This window comes from Protopterus annectens, chromosome 1.part0 (genome assembly GCF_019279795.1).
Source record: "Protopterus annectens isolate FY-2018-M chromosome 1.part0, PAN1.0, whole genome shotgun sequence".
In the NCBI taxonomy this organism is placed as follows: domain Eukaryota; kingdom Metazoa; phylum Chordata; order Ceratodontiformes; family Protopteridae; genus Protopterus; species Protopterus annectens.
Genome location: NC_056725.1, coordinates 963341542 through 963363775, shown reverse-complemented (window position 1 = coordinate 963363775; position 22234 = coordinate 963341542). Strand labels below are relative to the sequence as shown.

Below are 22234 nucleotides of genomic sequence, written 5' to 3'. Positions count from 1 at the left end.
TTACTGGAGGAAATTAGCAAAGGAACTAACATATTGGGAGCAAATAACTAGGGAGAGAAGAGTCACAGAGTGGGATGAAGTCAAGCAGAAGTTTAAACTACAGGTCAGCGACTCCTGTTCCTACCACGGATTGACAGAGTACAGGCAAAGACAGAAAAAGTTAGGGGAGTGTTAAATGAAAGACTAGCTCTGGTTGAGTTTATAGTAGTACAGAACAAAAGCTGCAGTTACAAAGGAATAATTAATACAGTACATAAAATAACGCATGATAACTTTAAGCATCAGAAGGAAGAGGTTAGAAAAGATCGGGAAATGAAAATGCAACGTGCAAAGAAACAACGGGAGGATACGTGCATGGCTGTCAAGTATGCAACAAAATCTAGAAGGTTTACAATTTTTTCATGAAAGTGTTTGTATACCTGGAGCAGACTTTACAGAAATTTTCCACAGGCAGACAGCAATTGCTGGAGGGGAGATAGGAAAGACAGGTACAATTCGGAAGATGTTTTTTTAAGAATACAACAAGTTGGTAGATTTTAGAAATTCCTTGCAGGGTACTTTGTCAGAAATGTTTAAGGAGCAAATTAATGTAATTATGGAAATGTTCTAGATGAGCTGGGCTACAGAACATGAATTGTCTGGACATAGTAAGGTCCTACTAAGTTTAACTCTGTTGTCTGCCAAAACAGCAGTTACTAGAAAATGGAAATCAAAACCTGAACTAACTGTAACAGAAATACTAAAAGTTATAAAGGAAATAACATAACTGAAGTTGGGATCTTTATAAAAGGGAAAGAGCAAACATCATTAAAACAAATAGAATCTGTGGAGACAATACAGAAAGAATAATGTTTATCATGAGGAATGTGTTGTCAGGGAAGGCAGGACTTGAGCAGTCTATGTAAAGCTAAACTGAATAATAATTTTTACTATAGATGCATAACACATATGGAAAGAAAAATATCATTGCACTGGTTTGTATTTCATAACTGAATGTGTACACGTCATTATGTAATATGTGATGTTAATAGATGTTTTAAAATGAAAAAGAAGCAGAGAAGTACCTTAGGGTTTGTAATAGGAATGGAGACAAAGTAATTTGGCTGCTGTGTTTTCTTTTTCTTCTGGTCAGCATCTGTGTCGCCCTCTTCAGCAGTTCTCTTCCTCTTTTTCTTCAAGCTTTTTTCATTGGTACTAGAAACTGCAACACGCAAAATGAACATAACTTGAGTTTCCTTATAACTTACAAAAATGTCTAGCAAATGCAGTTTCAAAGTGTGGTCACTTTTCTGATGTACAGTTCAGAGTAAGTATTTCAAAGTACAGTACTGCTTGACTGGGAATGTGTCATGAATTTGCTGTGTACACCATGACAGATGTTACAGGGGCAAGTAGGTAACACAGCCATTCACAAAAGAACCAGCACTTGCTCCTAGCAAGATTTTTATCTCAATTACACGAAGCCTGACTTTTTTTGCATGACCTGCCCTTTTTACCTATAAGCAGCAAATCAGAGCTGGAAACTCCATTTCACTGAAGTTTTTTATATATACACATTGTATTTTGCCCTACCCAAGGGCAGTCTGTTGTGCCAGGAACTACTACAATGAGCAAAAAAATAACAATGAACACAGCAGGTTAGCCCTGGTTGTAAGAGCATTTTACTATTTAACGTTTTAAAAATTCCTCCACCTAGCCCTCCAACTCAGCACTTGCTGGCCCATGATCCCCCACTTCTTTAGAATCCATGATTGTAATGTAACTAACGAGTCCACAGTAGCTGTAATGTCTCAAAAGTATTACAGTTTCTGAAGCTGGCTATAAAATTCCTCACTATTAATGCCCACTAGGCATATTTTCTAATATATGTGTGCCTAGTCTTACTCTCTTAGCCCATATGTTGTTGGATACTATTATTTGTAGTAATAGGGTATTCAATGTCATTTTTGATCTCAGATAACAAATATTTTCCTTATTGTTGTATAGTTTAAAAAAGAACAGCCCGTCACCATCAAATAGACCAGTTTTACATTCTGTACCCAAATCCATCCCTAGGGCCAAGTCCAACAACATTCTGCATCACCTGCAACTAAACTGAACTTCCACAGGTCTTATACTTCAATCTGTCTGAGACAAGCATGGTTGTACTCTTCAAACGGTACTCCACCAAATGAGGCACAGATATCTATCTGGTAAATGAACAATGATTTCACTTTAATCCATTTCAACAAGCAAATCAATTTAGTGCCATCTTTTACTCCGTGTTTAAAAATTTCTGTTTTTTCATCACTTTATTTTTCAGAATACAAATTTTCACTAAAGAAAAAAATGTAAACACTCACTGGCCACATAAAAGTTTATTACTGCAAACTCACTCTTCAATTAACACCTCCAAATAGAGTTACAGAACACAACATCAGAAGGTTTAAATACCTTAACAGAAGCAATTATTCCGCTGATTCTCCAATTAAAAGAAAACTTGCTTTAATTAGAACTTTTTAAATATCATATATTTCCTAGGAACACAATAAATACATCCAGTTTACTTCAACATTAAATCTCCAGGGAAACGAAGTAGCATATTTAACTACATAAATAACCACATATCTCTGCAAAATTTGACCTATATTTCTACCATCCTAACATTTTGAAACAATGTTATACTTCTAAACTAGTTGCTTTCCTTCATGACACCAATTAGCACATTGTGCAACTCAGCTTAGATAAGTCATACATACATTTGTCTTAGATGTTAATACTTAGTTTCAACCTTCTGACAGTTTTAAATATGAACGAGCACTAGGGAGCATAATCAGAACAAATACTTTAAATTACAATCTTTGTCTTTCAACTGTATGTTTTTTTAAATAAAATTAGCATTTATCACCTATTTTTTCTTTTCAACACTAGCATACAAAAAGCACAATTTCTATACATTCTTGGGAATTCAGAGTATGTCAAGAGTTGGATAAGATGAGAAGGATGCATGGTGTCTGCTAAGAGGAAAGTATACGCTACAGTACTCTTACTACTTAATGCCACTTACACATGCATCCAATGATTTTATTGACCTTGCACCTACATATTTAGTAAACAGATGTCACATATTTACTTGGTTTGCTTTAAGCAATGTGTCAAATTCTTCAGGGCTACCACAACAAATAAATACCTTCTGAAAGCACACCCTATCTTCAAATACAATTATGTTTATGCAGAAATAGAGTAAAAAAAGGCAAAATTAGTGAGGATCCTTCCTCAGAAATTAAGTAATTGCTGTTGAGCTATAGTCCATATTTAATATAGATATAAAGGAATCAGATATCCACTGAAGCTCAATACCAATAAGGATAGCACTGTAATAAATGTGTATCATTTATAATGTACACATCACATGCTACCTATACAATGACTGGCCATTAATATTCAAAAACAAGCAAGATGATTGGTCAGCCCAACCAGGGTGCTCGTTGTAAATCTGAGACTATACAAACGGAAAGAGGTCCGGTCTCCTGGACTTTTTCCGTTACTATATCTCCTGATTTTTTTTACTTTTTTTTTTGTTCTGCAGAGGTAGCAACAGAGAAAGGAAGATCTCATTTGCTTTTTTTTTTAAAGATATGATGATCTTCTGTGTGAAACTGTGTAAAATATAGAGTGTTTTTATTGCCTTTCATTTCAGTGAGGTGCTTCCTACAGTCTTGGACTTCATTTTTGTTTATTGGCTATTGCTTTGAAGGCTGGTTATTCCTCAATTTTGAACATTTGCTGTTTTTTTTAAGCTATCTCGCTATGTTATACGAGTTGAAGAACTCGTATAACATAGCGAGATATCTTAAAAAAAGCAACGGAGATCTTTCTTTCTCCATTGCTACCTCTGCACAGCACTGATGTATTGAGTAAGCATGGGAACACAAGTCCCTTACGCATGTGCAGTACATCATAAATGCCCCACGATACCGGAAAACTGTGGAAGGGCAGCACGGAGGCATTATACATTGAAATTATTTAAGGAAAGTAAGTATTTGTTTTCTTAAATAATGTCATTTTATAATAGCAATAACACACGGCTGGGTGTGGGCAATGCTGGATTTACCCACAGTTGGCTTTGTTCACCCTTGTGACCAAACCACACCAACTGTGGGTAAATCCAGCATTAGCCACACCCAGACGTGGGTTATTGCTTAAATCTAAACTCAAACATACTCTGAAACATTTGTCTGACTGCAAAAGTAGGTACTTACATATTATCACAACCAGATTCTGAGCAGGAGAAACTGCTCTTTTCCAAGCCGTATTTCTGGCGATAAATGTAGTGAAAGTTTGTAATGATGACAAAATAACAGTCCTTACTACATGTTTGTACCTTTCCACCTTTCTGGCCAATAACTATAGATAGTTTCTATGTTATGTCTTGAGGGTAGTCGGGCGGATAATGATGGAACCGTGACTATCGTGACAACTTTAACAACTTTTAGTCATTCATCCATGCTACCTGTTTGAAACCAGAAGTTTTGAATTGCATGACATCAGTTAGAAAGACTTTTACCTTTCTATACACAGAACTGCCTTGTCTGTTCATAAAATTGCTGGTGAAATCTGTCAGCCTAAGCATGGCTGTCAAACGTGCACAAGTATACTTGAACTCCACCTTTCCTATTGTTGTGTTACTGTGTCACACTTAAAAGCTGCATTCCTGGGCCAAACAATTGAGGATATCAGTGTACATAGGAATGCCAAATATTTCAGGTTCCAGTTTAATATCCTTCATCAGTTCTATGTCACTGCAAACATTTCATTGCACCCACTAAGTTTATAACAGCAGTGTTTAAAAAGCAGTGTCCACTTTGACGCTTTTTTCCCGTGCCGTTTTTCCTTGCCATGGAATTGTTTAATAAAGCAGGTGAGAAATGTCTCCTAACAACAAGACACCATGGAAAAAATATATGATGCTGTGATGAGCCACAGATAAAATCAGTTTGCCTAAAACATTTACAGAGCACATCTTAAAAGGGATTGTAGTTAAGACATACACATATAGTGATATCGCCTGCTACAATTACAATATCAGGTAGTGACTCTGGAATCTGGTGGCAATAATACATAAGTACCCAAAAGTATTTTAACCATCATGTAAATAAATACAGAGAATGCTGTATTCATGTATTACATATGTTTTAGCTGAATGCATATGCACAGTTTCCAGCATTCATATATTTTAACTCTATGATGATGTATAATTTTCTGTTACTTCTACTTATGTAACCTGGTCTGAGTCAGCAGTTGGTCATTTGTAATCAGTGCTCTACCTAGTAAACAAATAAAAACAAGCATACAAAAATAAATGTCACACACATAAAGCTTTAAAACAAAATCTAACAACTTATCAACTCTAGCAGTGAGTCATTTTCAGCTGAAACAAGTGCAACTATTTAAATCCTTATGTATTTTAAGAATAGCTCAGAAATATGGATCTTTCATATACTCAATATACAAACTTTCTATATCATTAAAAGCCAAAAAATCTGAATCCCCCTGTTTAACAGTTGCAGCAGATCAAAATTAAACTCTTTGTGTGATTTTGAAACAAAACATAAACTTCAGAATCAGTTTTCTATCAAAATTTGGAAACGCACTTTTACGAGCAGCGTAACATCGAAAGTATAGTTTCAGAGATTTGTAAAATGGAAACCTATCTTACCGAAGCTTTAATATTGATTTCCTGATGGTAAATGCAGTTCAATGGGCACATTTTCAAATTTGGGTTCTTATGAAAGAAATGAAAAATCATCATATGTTGCAAGAGGTTTAATGATTGGAAAAGATTTTGTATTAAAATTATGTATACTCCAATATGCTCCATTAAAGGAAATAATTTAAGGGTATCTTTACTTAAAAAAGGTAAATCTTTAGGATTAATATTCAAACTTACATGTTTATGATTCATAACCACCCATTTAGGTGACCATTTACTACTAGATATCTCATAGTTAGCTATTCTTAAAATTCTATTAGAATTTATTATTAAATAGTATATTTCAAAATTAGGTAAATCTAGGCCTCCTTTGTTTTTCGGAGTCATCAATTTATCATATGATATTCTAGTTTTCCTAGGTTCCCATATAAATTTAGCCGATTCTGTATGAATTTGTTTGAAAAATTTCTTAGGGATCAACACTTGAGTGGCTCTAAAGATGTACAAAATTCTGGGTAGCACATTCATTTTAATAATTGAAACCTTTGCCATTGTTGGTAATTTCAGATTATTCCATCTCAATGGGCACATTTTCAAAACAGCAAATACCGAATAATCGGCTTTAACATGGTTCAAGATTGAGGCAGAAAAACATTTTAATTTTCGACATTGTTTTTCAACGACGTGATGAAACAGAGAAGTGCCTTTCCAGATTTTGACAGTAAACCTTCAGAATCCAGTAATGTTTTTCAGATCTGAATATGTGTGCACCTGTTCATTAACACTATTTGCCTCCTTTGATTGCCTGCTGGACAATATGTTGCTGCCATTTCTGTCTAAACTGTTGCAAAGCTTGCAAATGGCAATATTTTAAACTACATTCAGTATTATTTTTATTTCTTTCAAATTCATTTATAGTTTTTTCACTTCATTCAGAACTGCTTGCTCATATACAGTCATCACAGTACTCAATTTTGAAAGCATGAACTGCTTTTAATACTCAGATCAGCCACCTGTAACCTTACATAGTACACAGTTCTTCCCACGATACACAGCATCCCTTTTCTGCTGTTTCTAAGTCCTTTTGGAGCATTTCTCCCCGGGCCTCCGCTGAAAACAGGCTCTGTCGGACATTCCCGGTCAACAAATGTTAAATAAAAAATAAATAAATAAAATTTTCTTCTGACATGACATAATCATAAATGCTTAAATTCAAATTTTCAAAAGTACAGTCAATATTATTCCTTTTAACAAAGTTTCCACAGAGCTTAGAGCAGGCCTGTGTGTTTGAATTGTTTTTGAAGTTTGATTTACTGTTAAACCAGCTTACTATCTTTGAGCTGGTTCATTTTAATAAAATCTCCCTGGCCAACATTTAGCACATACCAGAAACACATACTGCCATCATTATTTCAAGTCTATTTCCTCCTTGTTAAAGGGAACCAGAGGATCTTTACTCACTGAAGTACTCTAGGAGCTATGTAGGAAAGAGAATCCTTTTGACTGAAAAGGAAAATAAATGTGTGTGCTGACATTATTACAATGGTTGTCATAAGCATAGTAATCGCTATATCTGTTATTGTTATTGATGCCACTGAGTATTGCATGCAAGCTGTCTTTGCTAATGCATCTTAATCGCATTTATTAATTGTTCCATTATATACTGCTGTGTAATAGTATGCAATAAAAATACTGAAATAGAGTGCACAAAGCCTTACCCTTTAAAAGATGTGTGTCCCTGCTTCAGTACAGGGTATGCAACTAAGGTTTGTTTTCCTTGTAAAGAGGCCTCTGAATGTTCAGAAAAAAAACATGAAACCTGAGATTGAAACTCGGGGCCTTATCTAAATGACATCTGACTAGCATCTGTACTGTCTATCTGTTTTCAGCACTGACCAAATGATCCCATCACAAGTAAAACTTCAGAGATGGGTAAATATAACTGTATACCATACCTTTTCTCAGATATTAATGTTTCAAGAGGTCAGAAAGGAATGACAAACTAACAGGATATGAAAGAGAGTAACAGCTGCAACCTCCTCCTCTTTCCACTTGTGTTGTTAATCAAAGAAATAATGTACTGTGGAAAGATAAACAGCTAGGGCAAAAAGTGCATCAACTGCAGACAGACAGAACAAATAAATCCCAAATCTTCTCTACTCTTAACACACACGCACACACACAAACACACACACACATATATTTATTTATTTATTTATTTATTTATTGCAGTTGGTTTACCAGGATAGTCCATTGGGCCATAATGAACCCGTTTTCAATGGAGTCCTGGGGAGAAAAGCTCCAAAACAAGCAGATATACATTCAACAGTTTACATTAACAATCTAGGTACAGAGAGTTATTGGTACTGTTTAGGAAGGAAAGAGCAAAACTTATCACATGTACAATAGCAGTTATAACAGTTAATCTAATTAGAAAATGACCTACAAGTAAAAGAGACCAGATAATAGAGATTAGAGAGCATATATATACTGTAGTGAAACTCAAGAAAGTCAGAGACTTCAGACTTGCAGATATTCATTTTCATGCAATCATACTTTGACGATTGCTGACTACCAACTACCAAGCAGACAGACACTTATAGAGCTTTGCTGAAGGACTGCTATAGCTATACACTGTGGAAAAGGGACCAAAGACTGACATATTGCATTCTGCCAACAGTAGAACTGGTAAAATTAAAAGGTAGATCCATTCTCAGAAAGAGAATGTGGAATGTGCCAGACAAGGGTATTTAACTGGAACTCCCTGAAACTGGACTGGATTTTAGCCTACAAGAGGAGCCAGCATCCAAGTGCAAGGAACCATAGAATCATAGGATCATGGCAGGTTAGTAGGCTATCAACCCGGAGGTCATTTCAAGCCTAGTAATTTTATCCCAAAGTAATACCATAGATATGCTAGTCAATACCCATATTTAGTAATGACTGCACATGTCTAGAAGAGTGGTGTGCACCATCCCCGGTAAGAATTTACAGTGCCCCATCCACTCGTCCAGGTTCCTTTTTAATAGTGTCATAAAGATGCTCTGCTTCAGCCTATTCCAAAGATGAGGCAGTCACTGGGAAACAAATCTGTCCCTCCAGCACATCCTATTCAAGTTGCTGGAACAGGTAGCTTTAGTCCAGTTTGATTTACTGATTTGCAGCAAATTCATTAGTTTTGAGTCAGAGATTGCTCTGTATGTCAGGCATAAGTCTCCCCTTAGAAGTCTATGTGATATTGAGTATAGTGAAGGGGACTTTACTTGGTCTGTGTAAGGCACATGCTGGAGTCCCTTGAGCTTCTTAGTAACCTCTGAGGTCTCTCCAACTGCTGCACGGGCTTTGTATGGTACATGTCAAAAGGGGTGTTATACTCAATTATGGGCTTGATTAATAATGAGTGTAGAGGGGTTATAACTTTCTTTGCTCTAGGGGCGATACCTTTGCTAATCAAGTGTGCTACATAGAAAGTCTTCCTTACTACAGTACACACATGGTGGTCAAAGTTAAGATCGCAGTCTACTTGTGATCCCAGATCTCTTATCATTTCATAGGTACACAGGGTATAGTTGTTAATTTGATAATGTGAAGGGACATTGTTTTTACCCAAGGGAATGATGATGCATTTTTTTGCATTCATTTTGAGACCATGGCTAAGACACCAGTCACTGGTCTGCATAAGACTCTCTTGAAGTAAACTATCATTTGGGGATTCAATAATTGCACCCAGTTTGCAGTCGTCTGCAAACTAGGTCAGCCACAGCCTCTTAGTTTTGTCTGAACTTCTGAGAAGTATATACCAAACAGTAGGGGGCCCAGCACTGACCCTTTTGCTACCCCGCTGGTGGCAGCTCTACTGGTTGATGTGGAGTCATCCACTTTGCAATGTATGACCAGTTTGTGAGCCAATTGGCAACCCATCTTACAATAGAGGGGTTTACATTCAGCATGCTAAGTTCATCTGTAATGCCTGAGTGTGAGATTGTGTCAAAGGCCTTTGCCAAGTCAAGGTATGCTGTGTGAACAGATTTGCCCTCTTCAGTAGCCCTGGTCAAATTTTCAAAAAAATCCACCAGGTTTCCCAGGCAAGATCTGCCCTTGATGAAGCCAAATTCAGGTCAGATTCAGGGTTTGGAGGTCACCTATGTCTTTATTTATGAGGTCCATGATGATACATTCCACAGCTTCACAGACGAGGCTGGTCAGACTTATGGTTCTATATTCCCTGGGTTTGTTGCTAAGCCACCTTTGTGGTGGGGAATAACTGTTGCTGTTCTCCATTCTGCAGGAACAAAGTCTTTGGTTCAGCTGTGACTGAATAGGGTACTTAATAGTGATGCTAGTTCACTGAGGCTGTGTTTTTTGCCTTAGACAAGGCTTTAGTGACCTGCTCTTCGGAAATGTAGGGTGTGGAGGAAGTTGGGAGCGAAGTTTGTGATAAGTTTGGAGGGGGATAAGGGAGTGAAATTTTCACCAAACCTGTCTACTAGCAAGTTTGCTATCTCTGTGGGTCAGTGTGTGTGATACTGTTAGTCGCTGTTCCAGCACATGCTTGGGTCCTACCTTTTAGGATACGTACACAGCTGTAAAACACCTTATGGTTATCCTTGGCTGTGATTGTTAAGTTTTTCCCAAAGTTACTCTTAGAGGAACTGACATGCTGTCTTATTTGCCTGTTGATGCTGAGGAGGGTGCTTTTCCATTGTTGGGGCCTCACCTTAGTTTTCTTAGACAGCAACTTTTTGCATTTGTTGTACAGTTTGTTGATGCTGGATGTCACCATGGCAGCTTGTTTTTACTTGGGGCTCTGGCTTTGATTCTCTCTGGCACAGCCACGTCTATACACTTACACAAGTGATTGTACAGTGCTTTAATATAAGCTTTGGTGCAGTTACCACTTTGAAATGGAGGTGGGGCTTGGAATGCATTTATACTTTCCCCTAAGGGTTTGTAGTTTGCTTTGGTGAATTTTTTTAGTCTGACTTTGCCCTTTGTGAGTCCTGGTGTTAGTGTCAGTTCGAAGGTGACTGATTTGTGGTCAGATTTAACTAATGAGGGTCCAACAGTTTTGGTAGTGCATCTGCTTGTCATGTTAGTGAGTGTGACAACCCACCACCAGACCAGTAATCAAGGAGTCTCAATCCTCACCACTGGCCCCAGTGGGGGACGTACACTTGCAGGATGACAAGTACACACACATTACTTCCAGATGCAGCTTTCTGTATCAAGTGCAATCTCCCTTAAGAGCACACAGAGACCACAATCAGTCTGAGGCTGGTTTCTCCCTCTTCCTCCAGTTCCCCAGTAAGACTCCACACTGGCACAGCTATAGAATTGAGATCTCAGCTGAGTGACCAAGCCAGGACCTCTAGAACCCTCTCAGTGTTTCGTGTCCCTTCCCAAGTAGCTGTCACACACACTCTTCGAGGTTTGATTTACACACACTCACCTGGGAAAGGCTGGCACAGGTTTACTAGCTATGCCCCCTTCTGCCCAGACTATAAGGTAGTTTTTACTGCCACCAGTCACTCCTTATCAGCTACTTTAAGGTCCTTAACAAAGGGTGTCCAATCTTACTGTGTAACTGTGTAATATTAATATTAACAATAACATAAATGGTAGTTTGACCAAGAGCAAGGCTATTAGAAGTGGCCCACACAGCATCACCAAATAAATATGCAAGTACTCTCAGAACTTAAATATCTCTACACAGATCAGTCACAATGAAAAGTTTAAATATATTAAATAATAAATAATAACATAACAAGACAATACTAAATATATATTCACAGTGACATCAGAGTCCAAAACCACAAAAAATATTTAAAACAACATTGCAGGACAGTCTCAAATAAATAAATAAAAAACATCTAAACTAAGCTTTACTATATTCCTGACTGTATCTAAGAGAATTACTATACTCTAGTAACTTACTAATAGAGCAAGGCAGATGTGGTGAAGGGATCTTCTAGTTGTTGTCAGGTCCAACACAGAATACAGAATGCTCTGTCTCACTACGAGATTTCTCAAATTAATATCTCAAATATTACTGCTGGCATAACTTGCAGAATGGCATAATTTCTTGTCATCTTACTGCTAGTTCCCAGCCCAAACAACCACTGATGAAGCTGGCAATATTTAGCATCCACCTGTAAAAATAAAAACATATACAGACAAGGGCTTCTCCTCAGATCTCTGGCAGATGCTGGAAGTCATAAAACAATTGCATTCCTTTATGCTTTCAAGACTAGCAATTATTTCACCCTAAAGACAATACAGAAAGTTTCCTAGTACAGACAATGTGTATATTGCTGTACTGAAAACTGAAATATACCATTTTTTGTCCTAGCCATAAAGTAATTTAATTTCAGTTATTTTTCTGAACTTAAACTCATGTATTCCAGTTTCCACTGTTAAAATATATACATTTAAACAGTTACAATAGTGCATGTACATTTCTGTTCTCTTCCAGTAAAGCACACTGTGGCTACATTTCAAACAGCAGTCTGCAAATACCCTTTTCAACACCCACCTCTGACAAGCAGTTTGATATACACATGACGTACAGTTCTAATACATTTGTAACACAATCTTGTATAAATCATTTCGATATTCACCAATGACATATAATTATTTACAAAATTCCAGCTAGCTAGGCTGGCAATATCTCCTTTCATCAAGGTGAGGACCAGATCTAGTATGTTTGCTCCTCTTGTTGGGGTTTGAACAATTTGTTCCAGGGCATTTGAGTTAAGAAAGTCAATGAACAATTGCACTAGTGAGTTAGGGCTAAAGTAGGTGTCTCAGTTGATGGTGGGATAATTGAAATCCCCATGACCAGAGTGTTTGGCAAAATTCGAATTGACTCCGGTTTGGTCAAGTAGGCCTCATCCGCATCATGATCTATGGAAGGGGATCTACAACTAGATGTGACTTGAATGGGGGTCTTGCCCACAGTAATCTAAACTTGGAGTAACTCCATGGAGTTGTCCAGTCTAACTAGTCGGGAGGCAAATTTATCTCTAATATAGATAGAAAACACTCCTCCTTCGGCTTTCACGTGTTCTTTTTGTGGTCTGAAGGTGCATTGTAGTCTTGCAAAGCTGGGGTACTCTCTAAGGTCTTGAACCAGGGTTCTGCGACTGCACAGACATTTACATCCTTCAGTGATAGAAGTGCGTCCAGGGTGTGCAGTTTTTGGTTTAAGCTCCTAGTGTTTAGTAGCACAACCCTTATTTTGTTAAGGTTGACAATTTTCATGTCGGCAATTTTGTTTTGAAGACCTTGCCTAAAAAAGGCAGTCTGGGAGAGGCAATAGCCTTTGCCAGGAGCCGAAAGCCTAGTGGTGCCAGGTGCAAACCATCTCTGACAAAGCAGTGAGGTTTGTCGACAATGTCATCCCAGGCTGACAGAAATTAAATCCCCTTTGAATGATGGCAAAAACTAAGCCAATTATTGAAATCAATCTTTTTTTTGTTTATACTGTTGCATCATCCCAGATGAGGGTAATATGCTGCTCAAGGCTAGGGACATACCTGCCTGTGACACATACTCAGAGAGCTCAATCATGTCTCTCTTCATATAGTCCAGTGAGGTACATTTCAGATTATTCACTCCAACATGAGCTATGACACAGTCATAACGGTACTTACTGCCAATAGGCTTGAGTGCATCCATGATCTGACGAATCCTGGCACCGGTCAGGCAGCTGACCATGACTTTCTCCTTATCTGACCTGGTGAGTGGGACATCCGTGTGTCTCACTATGGAGTCTCCAATGACAAGAAAATGTGTTTTTATTTGAGTGTTACGCCTTAAGGGCTTGGTAGGTGAGACACCGGTGTTGATATATGTCTTGGTGCTGTGGGAAATGTGTTAGCTGTAGCAGTCTTTTTGTTTTGCAGGTTTATGATGTTTTGGTTAGTTTTTTGAGAGAACCTCCACATATGTTAATTTATGTATTGGATGCATACTATGTGTACAAATAGTAGTATTATGTGCATGAGTAGTGGTGGGTGAGTTGACAACTTCTTCAGTGTTACTGTTTCAAGTGCAAGAGAGCAGGGATTCAAGATTCTTGGTTTAGATACATATCTCACACTCTGTACTAGAGTGAGTTATTAGTAGAGGGTTGTCAGTGTACAAGAGGCAGTTGCCATACTGCCTCATGAGACCCAAGTCAACAAGGCTGGCAGGAGAAACAAGAGTAGTCCAACTATCCATAATGCTAAATTTGAAAAACTGTTATCACAAAGGGGGTGTTTCCAGGACTAATCTAGGAGGTGCTCTGTAGATGGGTATTTCTGATGGGGTTTTTGCCTGGTGGTTTAATAGCTTCACAGCTCAATAGCAATAATTCTCAGACTGGAGGTGTACTAAAGATGAGGACTACACTAATGTACTACAGTTGTATCTAAGAGAAACGCTGTCAAAATTATCTGTCCAGCAATGACACATACGTGCAAACAAGCAGAAACCTGCTCAAACTCGGGGCTTAAATACCAGAAGCTAAAAACTTAAAAAAAAAAAAAAACCTTAAAAAACTCAAAAGAACCAATGAGGGTGCTTACTCCAAGCCCTAGACCAATAATACTTCACCAGACAGGTTCCAATCAGCACACATCTCTCACAAGGGTGCAGAAGGGCCCCTTCCAATCTCCAATCAAAGATGGTATGGAAAATGTGCTCAGAATACAACAGCCACTACAAACAGACCCAGATGCAACTAACCTGTATCCAGACGATGCTACAGCTACTAGCTATGGTAATTTAGGTGGGAAACACTAAAAATGTTTTTAAACAGTAGAAAAACAGCAGTGAGACACTAAAGAATATTTTAAACAAAAAACAAGTTATTTAAAACACCGCGTCAGTTTTGTGGATCTCCCAAAGAGAGAGAAGATAAAGAATGCAGAACTCTTTCACAATGCCTATCTATGACAAAAACACTCTCAGACAAAGAAAACCTGTTAATACGGGACTCATGGAATCTTAACTCTTGATTAAATGTAACACGTGGTATGTCGCATGCATTACCACACTGCCAGTATCTAATATAATTAATCTGGTGGGGGTTTCTGTCTTTCTTGCTAGACATCAGGTTTATGTTTATTGATTGACACCTACAGGAAATTAAGTTAATAATTCATTTCTTTTGTGCTACTAAATTAAATTTTTATAAAAAAACAACTTGGTGTAATGCCATCTGTTTTAATTTTAATATGGGTATTGTTGAGCCAATTCATGTGTGGGTAAGTAGTTTACAGCTATAGACTTTGGTCTATCTTCATTAATTTTATAAGCCAAAAAACTGGAACTGGCTCAGAATGTTCCACAACAGAAACTATCTCAGAATGCTCCACAACACCGATATGCCCTTTTCTGGTTCCATCAGGTAAAAAAAAATGTCATCTGCAAATAAAGCCAACTTTTCTTGAACACCATATCAGTTATATCCTTGAATTTCTGAATCTTTTATTTTCTTTGCCTATTGTTCTAAATATGACAGAAATAACAAAGGGGAAAGAGGACACCCCTGCCTCATTCCTCTATTCAGACACAACTTCTCAGAGCAGAACCCTCTCACTTTGATATTTCCCTCTGATCCCTCATATATCCTTCTAATTAGCATTATTATTGTATCAGGAAATGCAAATGCTTCCATTTCCTTTCTCATAAAATCACGGTTTACTCTGTCAAATGCTTAAATGCTTTCTCTGCATCGAGACCCACCTATAAGAGTGGCATTTTCTGCTTCCCTCTGGATCCTTATTGTTCTGTTAATATTGTCAAATGTTGCCGCCCCCCCCAAATAAAAGAAAAACTCACTGGTCCATATCTATCAATTTTTGGTTTCACCTTTGTCATTGTTTTAGCCACAAACACTTTATAATATTGGTTTAAAATTGAAATGGGCCAATATAAAAACTGGATCAGATGGGTCTTTACCATACTTAGGTATTACAGACACAAGAGCTTTTTCCAGGATGTTCGTGCCTCCCTTCCATTTAAAATACTGTTCAACAAAGCCTTCCAGATCTTTATCACTTTCTTCCTTCCTACCTTTCAGACTTCCACAGGAATACCATCTATTCCTGGAGACTTTCCTGTAGATTGGTTATATATCACCATTTTTATATCATTTTGTCCTACCTTAACTGCTAGTTGTTAAGTCTCATCAACCTCTAACCTTGGCATATATAAGTCTTTCATAAATATTTCCATTTTCTTGATTTACATGTCTATATTTTATACAAATGCTCATAAAATTTCTCAAATATCTCTTATACTTCTACAGGATCTCTGGTTATTTTCCTTGTTAGATGCTCCTTGTCTGACAATAACAATTAATACAGTCCTTGGCCTAAATCATTGTGTCAAACGTTTTTGTGCACTGGAGTTATTATCAAAGACAGTTGCTTAACAGCAAACTTTCTAAACTCATGCATATTATCCAGGTAGTGTTTTATTTTCTCTTTAGCACTCTGTAAGTGCACCTTTTCTTTTCTGTGAGATTCCCCTTATTTTATACTACTTTATCCTTTGTCAGCCCCTTTAAATAATTCTTATTACTTCTTAACCAGATCTCTTTTTCTTTTTTCTACCCTACTTTTAAACTACACTTTTATTTTATTCCACGCACTAGCTATAATTTCTAGAGTACTTTCTATCTTCCATAACATCTCAAAGATAACTTCCACCACCCATTCCTTAAATTCCTATTTTTTAACAGCTGGGTAGGAAAGCATCAATGTCTCATCTTTACTTCCTTACTCTGCATTTTTATCTTAGTGATTATTGGTGCAAGATCTGAAATATTTATTGGATGTGTATCACAGTTCTCAATTAAATGCATATGTTCCTATAAAATTTAATTATTGTCTAGTCTATCCTAGGGGGATAATAACAAAATTCTTTCCACAGTCCTGCTACTGAATTCACATCTTTCATACCAAATATTTTTAAAAATTTCTTCAGAAATCTATTGTCTTTTGTTATATTTCCCTTCTAAGCTCCCAGATACATCCTCATTGTTGCAAATCAAATTCCAGTCCCTACTTATAAGTAATATTCTCTGCTGAAAGCTAAGCTTCGCAACAGCAGTTTTAGTAGAACATAAATACATGCCAGTGTAATCCTCATCATTTATAAGAAGTCATTTACTACCACAAATCTAAAGTTATTATATTTTCCTCTTCTGTCACTACTGAGCTCCTCTAGCAATTAATATAAGTACTGTTCTTTCCTTTGTCCCTGATATTCTGCAGATTATTCATCCTGAAATCCTTCCTTTATCAAATTCACTTGCTCAGTTCTTTCCAAAATGTATTTCCTGCAGCACTGCTATTTGAACTCTTTATTTCTTAATATAATTAAGCATTCTTTACTTTTTGTCTATACCTGTTAAACCATTCACATTCCAAGATAATATGGAAAGTGTCTCCATTATGGTAAGAAGTCATTATTCCCACCTATTCTACATGGCAGTTTTTTAATGTATATGTTCAGCTTTTATGATACATGCACCCATTAATATTTGGCAAGTTAATCTTTTATACATTTTTTTTCATCATCAACACTGAAACCTGTGTCACATTTTGCAAGACTTTTTATTTTAATAAAAATACTCAGACAAAAAAAGCACACGCACCCCAGAACCCTGTTAACTTAATGCAAACACACACAACTATGTACATCTTCAAAGAATTAAGTTAATCCCTCCTAATAGGACCATTTGTACCCAACACACAGCTGCTAACATAGGTCATAATTAGCCTGAAATTTAGGTTATCCATGCTAAAACACGTAATATTGCCTGTGCCTCTAGTATACTAATTGGTGTCTGCTCTTTATCTTTATCGCCCACCCCCAATGTGAAAACAACTTGCATACTGTCAGAAATCATTAACTTTAAGCCGTGAAGAAACCATTGCTCTGTCTTTTATTGCCCTATTATCATTAAGTCTCCATAGAAATGTAGCAGAAAAAAGAAAAATGTAGTCCTCTGCGGCAGCATTAATGACAAGCTGAAACATTTATTGCTAAATGAAAACTTTTCATTATATTTGTTCTCATCAAATAGCAACAGTGCCCCAAACCAGAGAATAAGTGTTCCTGCTATGTATAAATATGATAAATCCTTAGCAGAGTCGCAGGAACACAGCGGCTTCTATAATTCAACGTAAGAAAAGTCACCACATTTAAGAATCCACTTTTTCAGGAAGAACAATAGCTCCACAGGAAATGAACAGGGAACGTTCTTTATTATACGATCAGTGAGCGCTTTCACCCATAAAGGGCTTCATCAGACTGTACAAAATAGATTAGTTAGAACAGTCCTTAAATACTTGCTTCAATTAAGAAATCAATTAAAAACAATTAAAAATTTTTTACATAAAATCGAAACTTTTAAAATCTGGTAATGCAAAACAAGAGATCAACTCAATCTATGCTACTCTTATTATGAGAAATATTAAATATTATCATAAGACATTTAATTAAAGCTGTTTTCTAAATTAATATTATATGACTACGTATTTATTTCATTTGGAGAATTGCCTTAGAAATATTCCCATTGCAGTAACCACTAAAGTCCACCAGATGGTGGTGAACCACAATTCACATAATACATCAAATATACTTAACTTGATAAGAGAACTTTAGTTATAAGAATAATTTATGCATGTATCAACTATAGATGTATTATAAACTTAAAAACATCATGAAGTTCATTAAAGCTTAATCCTAGATATACAAGCAATTAAATGTACATGGTTAATGTATTAACAAATGCCATAATTCCTAATCATGCTGCTTTTTGTAATAATTAGAAAGCCTATTATTCATGGCAATTATATCTTTCATAACAGTGATGACAGTGAAAATTTTTATATACATAAATGACCGTGTTCAATGCATTCATTTAAATGTTTTACCTAATCTCCTCTTTTTAAGAAAGGGATAGATATTAATTTTGTCATTCAAGCCAGGGGGGTGATCCGCTTTGCAACGAATAATCCATCTAGCCTCATGTTCTAAGGTGGTCGTTTCTATGTCCCCTCCTCTTAAATTATGTGGAATGGTTTGTATAACAAAAAACGTAAATGTGTGTTCGCTTCCATTTCTCTTTACATGTTTAGCTAGGGCATTCCTATCATCACCTATCCTGATACTGTAAATATGTTCTCTTATTCTTTCCCTTAGCTGTCTATTCGTCTTTCCTATATAGAAAGCTTTGCATGCACTGCACTGGGCTAAATAGACCACATTCTCCGTTATGCAGGAAGTACCAGTATGGAAGGTAAAGGTGTGCCCTGTAGTTGGTAACTTAAAATATGCCTCAGTGTTAATATGTCTGCATTGATTGCAACTATTACAAGGAATAGTGTTCACTTGATGTGTGACATGACTGCTCATAAGTTTATGACATAAAGTTCGTTTTAAATTAAATTTATTTTTGTAACTAAATCTGGGCTGTTCTTCTATTAAATCACGGACATCATCATCTATCCTCAACAGATGCCAGTGCTTGGCTATTATATTCTTAACCTCACTAATGTCTTTAGTATAATATAGCGAAAAGCTAACTACTGAATCTTTAGTTCCACTAGTGGTATCTTCTCCTTCGTCTACATTGACTCTGCTGGAAAAGTAGGGACGTGCTCTTGTGTCCCTTAATCCATATACTTCATCTATTGCTCTGTCTACATCTCCTACGCTATAGGACTTTTCCATTAATCTATCTTTTAACCCTTCAACCTCATCCAAAAAGCCTTTCTCAGTAGGATTAAGCCTAGAGGCTCTCATTACTTGTCCCTTTATCACATTTTCAAAAACGTGCTTGGGATGCATACTGTTCCTATGCAGGATAGAGTTCCTAAAACACATTTTTCTATGAACCGAAGTATTGACAATGCCATTGCCTAATTTTATTACATTCACGTCTAAGAAAGAAATTTCTTCTAAGGAGTATGACATAGTGAATTTAAGGTAGGGCGTCAAAGTGTTGACGTCCTTCTCAAATTCTAACAGACTGTCTATGTTTCCTTTCCAAACCAAGAAGAGGTCGTCCACGAATCTCCTGTAAAAAGTGGCATGATTTCTAAAGGAGAGAAGTTTAAATAGCTCTTCCTTCTCCCATTCGGCCATTACTATGTTGGCGTAGCTATTGGCACAGGATGTGCCCATAGCTACGCCATCATTCTGTATATACAAATTCTCATCAAAAATGAAAATGTTATTTTCTAGTATGATTTCCAGGAACATTTGCTTCTCAGTAAATCTTCTAGAGTATCATAAATTCTAAAGATTCTTATAATCACATCATTAATATCTAATCTCAGATAATTACCATCATTGTTTAACATATTAGTCATATTCCTGATATAGTGTTCGGTGTTCATAACCACCAATGGACCTCCTTTGTCTGCTGGTACTATCACTATACTATCATCCTCTTTTAAACTTTGTAGTGCTTTCCTTTGGGTGTAAGTCAAATTATTCTTACCAAACTTCTTCCCTTGCATAGGTCTTTTAGTTGAATAATAGTCATATAGGTCATTTTCCACAAGCCTGGTATAAGTTTCAATCACTGGATTTAGGGGTGGGGAGTATGTACTCACTGGTTTAAACACTTTGTTTGCTCGGTCCTTATCTACTTGTCCAAAGTCAAGTCTCAGTTGTAAATTCCTTACAAACATCCTTACATCTATAACAGTGTCTGTATGTTCACTCATTCGGGTGGGTATGAAGGATAAGCCCTTTTCAAGTACTTCTTTCTCTTCAGTACTGAGATTCTTATGTGATAGATTTATAACTAGGGATTCCCTGTCTTTGTCCACATTTTCTTGAGTGTGGGCCCCACCTGATTGGGTTCCATAAATTTCCTTTTTTGCCTTCCCCTGCTCATAGAGCGAGAACGCCCTCGGAGTAGGGGGGACTGGATAGGGTAAGGGACCTCTAGTCTGAGATTTACTGAGAAGCAAATTAATTAAGAAAGACTTTTATATGTTCCTCAAAGTTAACCATCCGCTAATCCCTGTATTGAAAGGACTCCCTAAAATACATAAAGGGTTAGAAAATCCTCCTATGAGACCCATAGTCTCAGGGCGTGGATGGCTAACAGAACCATTTTCTCTGTTTGTGGAACAACATCTGAAAACAGTATTGGGAAGTAATGTAAACATCTTGAAAGACAGCAAACAGTTTCTGTTAGAGTTATATGAATATCTATCTAAAGAAGATAATATCGAAGAATGTCTGCTGGTAACTTTGGATGTAAAAAGCCTCTTTACGGTTATACCTAATGAAGTGGGTATTAATAGTGTTTCTAATTACCTTAAAAAGTATGCTGACATGGATTATCAATTCATAGAGTTACTAACCATGTTCCTGGAAATCATACTAGAAAATAACATTTTCATTTTTGATGAGAATTTGTATATACAGAATGATGGCGTAGCTATGGGCACATCCTGTGCCAATAGCTACGCCAACATAGTAATGGCCGAATGGGAGAAGGAAGAGCTATTTAAACTTCTCTCCTTTAGAAATCATGCCACTTTTTACAGGAGATTCGTGGACGACCTCTTCTTGGTTTGGAAAGGAAACATAGACAGTCTGTTAGAATTTGAGAAGGACGTCAACACTTTGACGCCCTACCTTAAATTCACTATGTCATACTCCTTAGAAGAAATTTCTTTCTTAGACGTGAATGTAATAAAATTAGGCAATGGCATTGTCAATACTTCGGTTCATAGAAAAATGTGTTTTAGGAACTCTATCCTGCATAGGAACAGTATGCATCCCAAGCACGTTTTTGAAAATGTGATAAAGGGACAAGTAATGAGAGCCTCTAGGCTTAATCCTACTGAGAAAGGCTTTTTGGATGAGGTTGAAGGGTTAAAAGATAGATTAATGGAAAAGTCCTATAGCGTGGGAGATGTAGACAGAGCAATAGATGAAGTATATGGATTAAGGGACACAAGAACGTCCCTACTTTTCCAGCAGAGTCAATGTAGAAGGAGAAGATACCACTAGTGGAACTAAAGATTCAGTAGTTAGCTTTTCGCTATATTATACTAAAGACATTAGTGAGGTTAAGAATATAATAGCCAAGCACTGGCATCTGTTGAGGATAGATGATGATGTCCGTGATTTAATAGAAGAACAGCCCAGATTTAGTTACAAAATAAATTTAATTTAAAACGAACTTTATGTCATAAACTTATGAGCAGTCATGTCACACATCAAGTGAACACTATTCCTTGTAATAGTTGCAATCAATGCAGACATATTAACACTGAGGCATATTTTAAGTTACCAACTACAGGGCACACCTTTACCTTCCATACTGGTACTTCCTGCATAACGGAGAATGTGGTCTATTTAGCCCAGTGCAGTGCATGCAAAGCTTTCTATATAGGAAAGACGAATAGACAGCTAAGGGAAAGAATAAGAGAACATATTTACAGTATCAGGATAGGTGATGATAGGAATGCCCTAGCTAAACATGTAAAGAGAAATGGAAGCGAACACACATTT

General features: G+C 36.8%; 1 protein-coding gene across 3 annotated transcripts in view; it reads right to left on the bottom strand.

The window, feature by feature from the left end:
• Positions 1–22234, bottom strand: part of AKAP7 (A-kinase anchoring protein 7) — a 1625267-nt gene that overhangs the window by 1466229 nt on the left and 136804 nt on the right. For all 3 annotated transcript variants that reach the window (XM_044064537.1, XM_044064536.1, XR_006363953.1), the window contains exon 4: positions 1065–1201. In XM_044064537.1, the coding sequence (XP_043920472.1) occupies positions 1065–1201 (137 nt within the window). The remainder of the gene's footprint in view (positions 1–1064; positions 1202–22234) is intronic.